Below are 13,379 nucleotides of genomic sequence, written 5' to 3'. Positions count from 1 at the left end.
CAATATGTTAGGCTTACTTTCTCTGTTGTAGCCTTCATCCCTCTGCTTGGTCTTTTTCATTTTCCTTTCCTTTCCTTTATGCAACTTGTCTGATCCCTGTTCATTAAAGGGTAATGCTAAGAAGGGATGTATCTGTTTGTGATAGAACTGCCACAAAAAAAAAAATCATTTAAAACATAAAATTCTAATATTGTTCAAACTTGATTTACCCCACAACATCATGGGCGCTAGCACTTGCTACTGCAATTCTCAAATAAATAAATAGGCTGAAACAAACTTTGACTGCCTTAGAAGGCAAAAGTACTGATGCAGTGTTTATGTACAGGGGTTTACATAGTTATTGAATCTGTGCCAAAAGTCTTCATTCTTGCAAAAGCAATGCTTAACAAATAAAAAAGTAGAAAATAAAACTGAATTTTTTTTACTTTTCCCCCCCAATTATTCCATTAGTTTCTCTGACTTTATCAGTAAATCCCTGATTGAGACATTTTGAAAGTGAAATTGCACTTAAGGACATCATTTTTATAACTTGTCTTTAATTTGGTCCTTTTGCTAAAGATTGCAGTCACTGCTTATTTATTATACCATTGGGCGCAAGGTAGTGATGTGGGGGTTTGCTTTTGTTTTTGTTGGGGGGGGTGTTTATTTTTTCATTTTTTCCCCTCCGTTTAACTGGCAGTCTTTGGAAGAATTCAAATGAAAGCTATACTCCAGAAACCTTTTTTTCTTTGCTGGCATGAGATGTGGTTGTTTTGGGGTTTTTGGGGTTTGTTTTTGGTTTTTGGTTGTTGTTATTTTTAAATTTTAAAATTCTAATTGCCCCAGTTAATTTTCCTGTTTGTTGCTAAAAGTAACAGTTGGTCTTTGGTGATACTTAGGTAAACTCCTGAATTTTTACCACTGCCTGAAGATAAAAGTTGACTCTATAAATGCAGATCAGTTGAATAAAAATTTCATAAATTGTTGCATGGTGGTTTGAAAAAACTTAATCCTTGTCACACAGAGTCCAAGATCCAACCACGGTCATGGCATTTGTCGATTTTTTTAAAATGCCTCATTGTTGGATGATAAAGTTGATTTTTTTTTTTGGCCCAAAGGTATAATATGTATATGTGTGTATAACAAAAGCAGTTTTTTACACCAGCCTGAGTGTAAAAGATGAGGGAAGTAAACATTGTGTTTTTTCACTCAAGGTATACTACGGATAAGGTAAGTCCTCTTTTCAAGTGGGCTTACATCACAATAAACAGCGCAAGTTGTGATGTAAAACAGCTGTGGTAGTAAAGTGCTTGTCTGCCCCATTTTGCTTTGTTTGGCTGGTTATGAGTGGATTAAAGATACATAAAAACAAATTTCAGCATAGTTTGATTAGTTTAAAGTCAATTTTCTTCGCAACTAGTCCTTTTCACAGCTTACTGATTGCTACTACCAATCTGGGAAATAAGAAAGTAGCATTACTATTTTAGAAAGTTCCAGTTTAATGAATTAAATCATTTTGGGCTACCCAAGGGTACCTACTTCCTCATTTAATTTTTTTAAGCTACCTCTTATTTAATTGTCAAGCCATATTTCCACAAACAAATAAAATTTAAGTTCCAATTTTACTAAGTTGGCTTTATAATTTTCTAGCATTTTGGTTGGAAATAAACTTTTCTGTTTATGTAGGTTGAGGTGGCTATAGGGGAAAGGGGTTGTTAGTATAATGTGTGAATAAGTTGTTTTTGATGGGAGGATCTTTTAAGTCAAAGAACAAAAGTTTTTAAACCTCCTGCTGCCACTGTATAGTGTAATGTCTTAACCTAACCACCAATCTGTTTTTGCTTGAGTGGTTAGTGTCCTGTGAATCCCAGGTTCTTAGGTTAGCCAAGGGTGGTGGGATTTGAGCTGAAAGAAATAGGTTTGGATGTAAGCTGTGAGAATGGCTTGTGTTTGGTTCACTGTAGCTTTCTGGTCTCTGCACTCCAAGGCAAGATCTCTAACCACCCAAACCCACTGTGTAAAGTGAGCTGTTGACTTGGCTGTGTGCCTCACCTGCTTATGTGTTCCTGTTTCAGGGAGAACAGATCCCATTCCTATCGTTGTCAAGTATGATGTCATGGGTATGGGTCGAATGGAGATGGAGGTAAGCTGATCTTGCTAGTCCATCGCTTTATGAAATATGTGAACTAAGTTATGTTAACTCTCAGTCTACTTAATACCTAATCTAAGTTATCTCTGAGAATACTGGGGCGGGGGGTCCCCAGAGAAGATGGAGTAATAGATATTAAGTTAATTAATTGCATAGTGCTTTTTTTAAATTAAAAGAAATGCTTTATAACATTTTATGCTACGATTGCTTTTTAAGGGAAGCAGGTGATTGAATAATTCAGTTTTATCTTTGGGAAACCTGAGTCACGGAGGTTTGTAGATTTACCCATGATCACAACTCTGTGACTGAGTACAAGGATCCTGAAGCCCCTGAGTAGTATAGTATTTTTCCCATAGGCAGCACTACTTTTCTTAAAATTTGCTATTGTAATAAAAGTCCCTTCAAGAGCATTACCCCTGGTTCCCTACACTTCATTACCTGAAATCTTTTCCACATCCTTGCTTATTCTTTGGCAATGGGGCCTGCATTTCCATAAAGTGAAGTCCATTACTGGCAATGGATGTGCCTGCTGGGAACCACTGCCATGGAAGGATTAATGAACTGTTTTTCAGGCCATTTTCTCTGTGGTAACAAAGTGGGAGACAGTTAAGTAAGATATACAGTGATTTTATTACAGACAATATTGTGTTTGATAATGCAATGCTTTTTAGGCTGACTGGATCATATTAGGATAATAAAACTCATCTGATTCTGTTCTTGTTAAGCTTGATTATGCTGAAGATGCTACCGAACGGAGGCGTGTCCTAGAAGTAGAAAAAGAAGACACAGAAGAGCTGAGGCAGAAGTACAAGGTACTTGATGAGCATAGTTCATGTATCTAGGTAGTCTCCAGGCTAAATGTAAAGACAACTTATTTTTTTATGAAGAGGAACAATTTATGATAATTTAATATTAATTGTTAAGATGTATCATCAGATCTTGGTCCCTTGGACTCCTTTTGCTTCTAAGGCTCCTTTGGGAATTTGTTTTTTGATGTGGTTACAAACTCATTAGATCCATATGTACCATTGAATCTCTTCAGTTTTATGTTCTAAACGATCACCTCTGCTTAGATTTTCAAGTTATGGCCAACAAAATACATTCTAGTTTTTGTTTGTTTAAGGAGGTGGGGGAATTCTACCACTACCACTCTGGAAGTGTTATATTAAAAATTAGGGAGGTGGGTGGATGCAGAGATTGGTATGGGAGAAACAGAAAGCCTTATAATTTACATTCACTTAGAGCAACCATCAGATACTGTATGCCTCCTGAAGATACTGTACTGCTTCAACCACTGTGTTTTAAAAGCCTTCCAGACAGTTGATTGGAATAGCTTATTAGTGGTTTATATGGTGTCAGCTTGCAACAGAAGTATATGGAGTTAATGACCTTGTCAGACTCCAAGAAGAATTTTACACAGATGCTGATGGGGGCAGGGAAGGGAAGGCAATCTATAAAAGAAAAAAACAACCCACAACACACCCATAGCCTTCCTGCTATAGAAATTGTTGGAAAAAACTCTGACATCATCCAGATAAATGGTTTGATATTTGGTGGATCTGTGATCTCATTGATGTGGGTGCTCCAAATGTACAGATCATTTGTAAAATACTTATTAGTCTTAAACATCTGTAGTCTCATGACTATTATGAAATGTAATGGAATTTTACATCCTGACCCAAGACTTTGGTTTCAAAGGGTCAGCTACCATTTGTGGAAAACATTTCCTTTGATTGCCAAAAGATGGACTTTTTGAGGACATTTAATGAAAATATCCAGGGGCTTGAGATATTTTTGCTTCAGTCCTGTATTGCTATCTAGTTAACCTTAAGTTACCGCAGATAATGAAGTGAGGTTGTTATGAGAAGGAGGGAGGTAGGGTGGGTGACTGGAGGGGAGAGAGAGAGAGAGAGAGAGAGAGTTGTGTGTGTCTACACACACACAGCCAAGCCATGATGCTAGGGAGCTGAAGGCAGCAACAGCTGTGGGACATAGTGGTGGATAGTATATACTTTTCTTTCTGTTAATTTGGGGGTAGGGGTGGCAGATGGGACTCAGACCCTGTGATTTCATTGGTTATGGGAACTTCCCAGGTAAGGAAACTCCTTCTAATCTACTGATAGAAATCAGCACCTTCTTTATATCTTTAAATGCAGCTAGATTTGAAAGCTATTTTAAATCTGACCTTTCCTTTTGAAAACTGATATAAACACAATTATTTCAGTGCTTCAAGTCAAGCTTAATAAGTGTGGCCATTCATACAGAGTAATTGTAGGTCACTGACAACTCAAAATATAGTGAAAGCAGATTCTAGTATCTGATTTCCTTCTTGGTTACTTATTGAATCATCATCATTAGTCAAAATATTTGGTATGACCAAAATGAACATTTTTAACCTTTTTGAATCATTAATTTTGAGAGGCAAGTGTGTTCCTGGTGCTCAAAGTAGATTTTTTTTTTATTCCTTTTATACAGTTATTGCCATCATTTTACTTGAATGACTTCAGAATCCAAACAGGAAGATGTGTGTATAGATAGCTAGCTATTTCACATTCAGATTGCTGAATCATTCATCATAGTGATAGTCTTTGTTAACTATGTGTGTGTCATGCTCTAGTTAGAAATGGGACTGGTGTCTCTTCATTCTCGAGTAGTTAAAATGTTTAAAGTAATAGAGAAATTACTTGCCCAAGTTCACATAGAGCTAGCTAATCTAGGAGTCAGAATTTGAACCCAGGTTGCCAGATTTTCACTACCTCGCATTGCTTCCCCCTTACCCTCCTGTGTTGCTTTATAGATTTATACTATAGGTCATCCAAAAAACCCTAACTTTCAGAGTGGCTGCCAGAAAGCACAAGCCTCTAAATGTATCCTGTCTCTAAGCCTTCTAGCTCAATCAGTGCAACGATATTAACAAAACAAAACAAAAAAACCACCCGACTGGTTTTCAATAAGAATAGTTGGGTTCAAGGACCTTGACCAACTTATTTTACACAGAAACTGATGGTTTAGTATTAACTTTTTTCTCTAAAACTTAAGTTTTACTTTTTTCCTAGATATATTTACATTTAAGACAAGTGACCTTTTTTTTCAGATTTCACCTTTTCTAACTGACACATCCCCAAGTCATCATTTTAAATGTACTTTGACTTAAAAAAAAAACCAATGACACTATTAATGTGATTGTACATTTATAACCTATATTGGATTGCCTTCTGTCTTGGGGAGAGAGGAGGGAGAAAAATTTGGAACTAAAAATCTTATGAAAACAATGTTAAACTATCTTAACATGTAACTGGAAAATAATAAAATACTTTTATGATTTGGGAAAAAAAGTAACACTAAATAAATTATAGATACAGAGCTCAGCAATTGACTTTGGAGAAATTTAGAGAAGCAAAAATCCTGTCTCTAGTCAAATATTCTTTTTGGGGGGGGGGTGAGGCAATTGGGGTTAAGTGACTTGCCCAGGGTCACACAACTAGTGTTAAGTGTCTGAGGCCAGATTTGAACTCAGGTACTCCTGACTCCAGGGCCAGTGCTCTATCCACTGTGCCACCTAGCTGCCCCCTCTAGTCAAATATTCTAATCATTAATACTGTCACGTAAGGAGCGCTTTTATAAAAATTTTACATAGAAACCTTTACAGATAATAACTAAACAAAACTTTGACAGTCTGTATCTTTTCCTTTTATTCTAAAATGGTCTCAAATTCTCGGAGCAAATTTTTTGTGTTATATTTGCCTAAGTATTTTTAAATATCTGGAATTTAAAACTTCAAATCAAAATTAGACATTTATAGAATGGTGTTTTTCCAAACCACAATCATCCCATAAGTGTTTTATAAATTCCCAAAGATTGAAAGCAAGCAGAGGAGGCAGCTAGGTGGCACAGTGGATAAAGCACCAGCCCTAGATTCAATAGGACCTGAGTTCAAATTTGGCCTCAGACACTTGACACTATCTCTGTAACCCTGAGCAAGTCACCTAACCCTCATTGCCCCATTAAAAAAAAAAGAAAGAAAGTAAGCAGGAATTTTTTGTTAGATGAGTAATTTGAATTCTTCATTTATGAGATATGGAATTAAAAGATCTTTTTGCAAAGAAAGTCAAAGCTTAAGCTTTTGCATGAAATCCAGGTTTTTTAATTTTTTTTTAATTTTTAATGGTCTGCTTAATCCATGTTGGTTCATATCTGTGCTAGCCAAACACCAGCAACAGAACTCTCACATTTAAAATGGATATTTTTTTTAAAAAGGAATAAAATAAAATGGACATTCATAGATTTTTACTTCAAAAAACAATAAAAATGTTGGAAATAATACCTTCCTATGAATGTGGAACACTGGATTTAATGTTGCACTTGGTTGATGTATTGGTTGGTTTTGCTGAATTATTCCTATTATAAGGGATACCACCTCTCTGGGAGGGCAGGGGAGAATATACTGGGAAATGTAGGTGATATAAAAACAAAAAATATCAATAAAAATGTTTTTGGAGGAGGGAAGGAATAACACCTTTGTTCTAAGGAACAGCATTTTCTATATACATTTGGCTCACAAAAACCTGTGAAGTGGAAATGCATGGTAAAAGTTGACTAATTTATACAATTAGAAGGTTTCAGAAGCTAGCTTGACTTGGTGAAATCAGAGCCCATAAAAAAACTTTATAAGGATACAGTTTGATTTTCAAGTACAATTTAAGCTTCAGATTTCATTATCATTAGATGTTTATGAAAAGAAATCACCAGTATAAGCCTATATTCAGTTTTACTTTTTATATTCATTATCACATTTCATCTTCACAAGAATTCTCTGGAATAGATGCAATTCACTAGGCATTTATTAAGCACCTACTATGTGCCAAGTACCTAGCTAGCTACAAAGACAAAAATACACCTTATTTGCCACTTACAGCCTAAGGGAATTGCTTGTGTTTATGAGAGGTCATGTATTCTGTTAGATGCAAGACACCTGACCCTGACCGTGCAACCAGCTTTCTCTCAACCATGCCATGCTGTCTCTCAGGTGCGTCTTTTAGAAAAAACTATTGTGGGGGCTTGCCTCATTTCCCCTTATAAGTAAAACCTAAAAGTCAGGCAAGAGGAGTATTTTGAGCTTGCTTTTATTTTTTTTTTTCAGTTATCACCAATTTTGAATTAAATGTAAATAAATGTCAGGAAAACTGAAACTCATAAAGAGGAAATTACAAGAAATTCAGGTTCCAACTACATGGTTATTTCACATTTACTAGAAAAATTTGAGCATAGAAATTTTAATCAAAAAGGTCAATTAAGTGCTTATATGGGGAGGGAGGTACCATTGACAAAGTCTGTTTCATTCCTATCTAAATTGAACATTTTTATAGTGCTACTGTCAAGTGACAATTTATTCTCTCTTCTTCTTTCTCCTTCCCCCCCACCCCAATACTCTTATGTAGTTGGGCAGCTAGGTGGCACAGTGGCTCGAGCACTGGGCCTGGAGGCAGGAAGACGAGTTCAGATTTGACCTTAGACACTAGCATTGTGACCCTGGGCAAGTCATTTAACCTGGTTACCTTAATCCACTAGAGAAGGAAATGGCAAAGCACACCAGTATCCTTGCCAAGAAAGCCCTGTGGAGGGCAGCTGGGTGGTGCAGTGGATAAAGCACTGGCCCTGGATTCAGGAGGCCCTGAATTCAAATCTGACCTCAGACACTTGACACTTACTAGTTGCGTGACCCTGGGCAGGTCACTTAACCCTCATTGCCCTGGAAAGGAAAAAAAGCGCCCTGTGGACAGTGTTAATGTGCAGTGGTCTACAGGGTCAGAAAGAGTCAGATGCCAGTGATCAAATTGTTTGCCAGAAAAAAGGGACAAAGAAAGTGGAAGACAACCCAGGGAGGACTGAAGTTGCAGAAATCAGGGATATGGATAACACACTAGCTGGCAATCAACTACTGATCAATTATGAACTGCCCTTTTAAGAAATAGGATGTCAGGGGCAGCTAGGTGGTGCAGTGGATAGAGTACTTGCTCTGGAGTCAGGAGGACTTGAATTCAAATCCAGCCTCAGACACTTGACACTTACTAGCTGTGTGACCCTGGGCAAGTCACTTAATCCTTGATTGCCACACACACACACACACACACACACACACACACACACACAGAGAAAAATAAGAAAAAGAAATTGGGTGGCTGTTCCCAGGATAACTTTTAGGACACAAGTGGGAAGTCCCAGCATTCTTCAGACCCTTGAAAACTGGAAGGTCCTTTGGGAAGTGGGGAAAGAGACTTAACTATTACTGAGGCTTCCTTCCCACCCTGCAGCAGTTCCTCCTTTAGGGATATTCTGGGAAGCTACATGCTCCAATTTCTAGAAGGGCCTTTTTGCGCGCGCACGTGTGTGTGTGTGTGTGTGTGTGTGTGTGTGTGTGTTTTGTTTTGTTTTAGTGAGGCAATTGGGGTTAAGTGACTTGCCCAGGGTCACACAGCTAGTAAGTGTTAAGTGTCTGAGGCCGGACTTGAACTCAGGTACTCCTGACTCCAAGGCTGGTGCTCTATCCACTGCGCCACCTAGCTGCCCCTTGTGTTTTGGTTTTTTTGCAGGGCAGTGAGGGTTAAGTGACTTGACCGGGGTCACACAGCTAGTTAAATGTCAAGTGTCTGCGACTGGATTTGAACTCCGGCCCTCCTGAATCCAAGGCCTGTGCTTTATCCACTGCACCACCTAGCTGCCCCCTTGAAGGGCCTTTTCTTTTCTTCTTCTTCTTTTTTTTTTTTTTTTTTTTTAGTGAGGCAATTGGGGTTAAGTGACTTGCCCAGGGTCACACAGCTAGTAAGTGTGTGTTAAGTGTCTGAGGCCGGATTTGAACTCAGGTACTCCTGACTCCAGGGCCAGTGCTCTATCCACTGCGCCACCTAGCTGCCCCTGAAGGGCCTTTTCTAATAGCTTACTCAGTGTTTTTATATAGTACATAGAATGTATGATAAAATCCCATAGCCGGTCTTTTTTTATATTATCCTTTCTTTTTTTTCAAATGGCATTCAAAGATTTTTCACACAGTCTGTAGTATTTTGATTGAGACTTATTTTCACCCATTTAAGGTTATCATTCTAATGAAAGTATGACTAAACCAATGTAAGTCACATCAAGTCCAGTGTGGTGTGTTTTTTTCCTCTTTATAAGACCTACTTTAAATATTGTGTCAGAATAGGAAAGGAAGGAATAGAACATATTTCCTCTACTTTGGTCCATGTTCATTATCTTACAAAAGACTAGTATTGAGTTCAAAACAGCTTTCAGTTTGCAGATTCCTTGTAATCAACTGTAATTTACATCACAGAAAGACCTTCTATGCAAAAAATTCATGAGAACTAACTGGATCCTTCATGGCTGAAACCTCTTTGGTTTCTGGTTTACATGGATTAGGTTTTTGGAATGTGATTTGGAAATGGAGGCTACTTTTTCTGAAGTGATTTTTGGGTTTCCAGACTCATTTTGTAATAAAAAATTTTATTTATTAACCAAACATTATTATAGCTAGGTGGCTTTTACCTATGGAGCCTTAGTCACCTGTTCTTAAAACTGGACTTTTGTAATAATTCTTTTTTCTGAGGTTGTCTGCATATCATATCCCTTTGAATAACAACGTATATGAAAATATCTGTTGGTCCAGTTGTACAGACTTTCTGACATCTAATTGTTCTTTAAATGAGATTTTGGAAGATCATATTAATGAAAAACTATTTTCCTCTTCAGTTAAGTGTTCTTTTTAGTTTAAGGTTAATTGATTGATTTTTCTTGCTCTTATAGGATTATGTTGATAAAGAGAAGGCCATTGCCAAAGCCCTAGAAGACCTGCGGGCTAACTTTTACTGTGAACTCTGTGACAAGCAATATCAGAAACACCAGGAGTTCGACAACCACATCAACTCCTATGATCATGCACACAAACAGGTGGGAAAGAGTTAATTGCTTACAGCACCACAAGTTTCTGGTTTTATTACCTTATCTTCTGCATTCTTGTTTTATATTTTTTAAGTTGAACTTTTCCCTATCCACCTATTTAATTTCCTTCCATTCTAGGATTCATTTTTGGATGCTCTTGGTTGTGACTTCCCATTTCCATAAATGCACCTCTATATACACATTCATTTGGAAAATATACCTTTGGTGTGTTTGTGTACTGACTGCTATATTTTTAGCTTAAATTAAAAAGAAATATTTGTTAGATATGGAAGACCCATATCTGCTTGCCAGTGGTGAAGCCTGAAGATAAGTGACTAACATGACATATAGATTTCTTAGGGAAACAGTTCTGACACTCATATCCCCTCTAGACTTGAAGGGAAAGGAAAAACCATGAATTTCATTGATTTTTAGAAAGTTTTCATCAGATAAATACTGTCAAGGAAAATACAGATTAATGCCTGTCGTAGCCAACCACTTTACTTAAAAGAATAGTGGTGGGGCAGCTAGGTGGCGCAGTGGATAGAGCACCAGCCTTGGAGTCAGGAGTACCTGAGTTCAAGTCCGGCCTCAGACACTTAACACTTACTAGCTGTGTGACCCTGGGCAAGTCACTTAACCCCAATTGCCTCTCACACACACAAAAAAAGAAAAAGAAAAAAAAAGAATAGTGGTAGAACATGTTCACATCTTTGTAAAGGGATGAATTAAGATGCTTTTACAACCGTTTTATTAGCATGGAAAAGAAACTTGGGAACATCTTTCTGCTGCGTGTAGAAAACAGGAGGTTAAAGAATAAAATAGTTATTTCCCTTGGTGAAGCTTTGGAAGGGAAAGAAGTCTTCAGTCTCACAGCAAGGTCCTGTCTGGATAAGGATTGGGAATCATCCGATCACCAAGTATTGGGTGACTTTGGCAGAATATGCTGGCAGAGCATTCAGTTCACAATTATGGAGCTTGTTAAATTTGTAAGATTTATGAGCTTTCTAAAGAAGTTGCACCTGTTCAACATTTCTTTGGTCTTGGAATTGGCAAGACTCCAGTCTTATTGGTCTTTCAGCCATGAAAGTCCATGGAAATTTTAAAAGACAGGCTTTGGCTATTGAAGTTTTACTTCTAGTAGGAGATGGGTTTATTTGCCCAGCTGGTATATGTGGTTTTGTTTGTTTGGGGTTTTTTGGTTTTGTTTTGTTTTGTTTTTTAGATTTTTTGCTGTAATATACCAGACATGTATTTGGTCATCTATAGGACGCTTTTCCTGACACTCACCCCACTGTGGATTTAACCAGATTATAAAAAATGCTTATTTGTTCTTAAACACCTTTTGAACCTAACATCTTTAGTCATTGCTTTGAACATATTATCAGCATGACTTTATTTGAAGAAGTTAGGGAAATCAATTCTATAGCAGCAGCAGTATGTGGACAATTCACATCCCCTCCAAATTGTCCTCCACAGAGGAAAAGGTGAGGTATATAATAACATGCTGTTACTCATCTGGTTATTTTTAGGTTCACCATTTTATTAATTGTAGTCTTACCATTGAAAGAAGAAGATAGTCTTTAGTTGTTTCTTATTGTTTTACCACTTAAGAGATTTTAGAATTTTAAGGATGTACCTTTCTGGTTTGGTAAGAATTTCTTGTAAGAGACTAAGTATCATCATAGAAATAGCAGGGGAAAACCTAAACTACCACAAGAACATTTAGAAAGGCTAACGTTTAAAAAATAAGTTAGATGTCTCTTGAACAGGGTACCTAGTTTTATTCTGTTTTATACTAGAAAAAAAACTAGGGAAGATGTAATTCAGCAACCCTATGTACTAATCTTGAACAGTTTGTTAATAAGTAGATTTATATGTTATATTTACCTGAGTTTTGACTCATTTTGGCATTTTATCCTGTCAGGTGCACCATAAGCAGTTATTTATTTTTGTTCTACCATTTAAGCATTGCTAGCCTCTGTTCTACTGAAATCATTTATCTTTGGACTGATGGTTGGTAAACAGTTTAATCTGGAAATAGTGACATTACAACCATATAGAACAGAGAAATTTTGGGGGCTGTGGTATAACCTGTTTTCCTTAGCTCATCTCTTCACAGCATTTTGAATTTCCTCAAGAAATTTTAATGTTAGTATATCACAGATAAATAACCTTAATAGCAAATAGATCCTATTTTTTTCTCTTTGATCAACATAGATACCTGCTTATAAAATTACCATCCTTTGAAACTTTCTGTTTTCCAGCATTATTAAGACTGTGTCTTGCCTTCCTGGAAGGTACACAGGATTGTTGTGAATCTGAGCCAGTAGATCAGTGCATATAGCCATATGGTGGTGGCTCTATTGTACATCTTCCAAGTTTTCATCATTAAAAGGAATATTAGTTGGGGCGGCTAGGTGGCGCAGTGGATAAAGCCTTGGCCCTGGATTCAGGAGTACTTGAGTTCAAATCCAACCTCAGACACTTGACACTTACTATCTGTGTGACCCTGGGCAAGTCACTTAACCCCCATTGTCCCACAAAAAACAAACAAACAAAAACGGAATATTAGTTAAATTGCCTGGTAGTAGGTTGCTGGAATGGGCAGTCATAATACAGTCTTTTCCCTAACCTGAATAATCTCTTTCTTAGAGTGAATGCTGATCACATTACTTTAACTCTTTATTAAAATTGAGAATATTTTATTTATTCATTGCCCTGAGATCCTATGTTACTAATTTTTCTTATTTTAATTAAAATTAAAATAATTTAAAGCAGAAATTCATAATTTTTTATAAATGGCTTATCTTTCATAGATACAAAAGCCTATGGGATATAGTAACTATTTTCAGCATCCTGATGCTGTCTCATAAGTGATACATGTAGACATTCTTGAATTTTCTGGTGATGCTCTTGGTTGTGTCTTCAAGAATCAGTAAAGCTTTGGTGACTTATCTAAATTCTGCTATACTTCACATGTCTGACCAGAAAGTCAGAGTTATAATCAAAATGAAACTATCATCTCTATCCCTATTTTTTTTTTAAGGCAATTGGGGTTAAGTGACTTGCCCAGGGTCACACAGCTAGTAAGTATTGTGTCTGAGGCACAGATTTGAACTCAAGGCTGGTGCTCTATCCGCTGTGCCACCTAGCTGCCCCCATCTCTATCCCTATTTTCTTATCCAGCCTGACTCCCCCAATTTTTCAGTACATAAATATTTAAAATAAAATGAGGAAACATTTTTTATCTTTTTCAGGAATCTGAAAACCAAATTGGACACATGATTAGTTTATTTTTACTGTGATCATTGAAATT

At 37.0% G+C, this 13,379-nt stretch overlaps 1 protein-coding gene across 7 annotated transcripts in view; it reads left to right on the top strand.

The window, feature by feature from the left end:
- GPATCH8 (G-patch domain containing 8) overlaps window positions 1-13,379 on the top strand; it is a 125,612-nt gene that overhangs the window by 93,242 nt on the left and 18,991 nt on the right. For all 7 annotated transcript variants that reach the window (XM_043999565.1, XM_043999567.1, XM_043999566.1 and 4 more), the window contains 3 exons: window positions 2,055-2,122; window positions 2,854-2,940; window positions 9,926-10,069. In XM_043999565.1, the coding sequence (XP_043855500.1) occupies window positions 2,055-2,122; window positions 2,854-2,940; window positions 9,926-10,069 (299 nt within the window). The remainder of the gene's footprint in view (window positions 1-2,054; window positions 2,123-2,853; window positions 2,941-9,925; window positions 10,070-13,379) is intronic.

Source organism: Dromiciops gliroides, chromosome 4, assembly GCF_019393635.1.
Source record: "Dromiciops gliroides isolate mDroGli1 chromosome 4, mDroGli1.pri, whole genome shotgun sequence".
NCBI classification, from domain to species: domain Eukaryota; kingdom Metazoa; phylum Chordata; class Mammalia; order Microbiotheria; family Microbiotheriidae; genus Dromiciops; species Dromiciops gliroides.
This window is presented reverse-complemented; position numbering and strand designations above follow the sequence as displayed.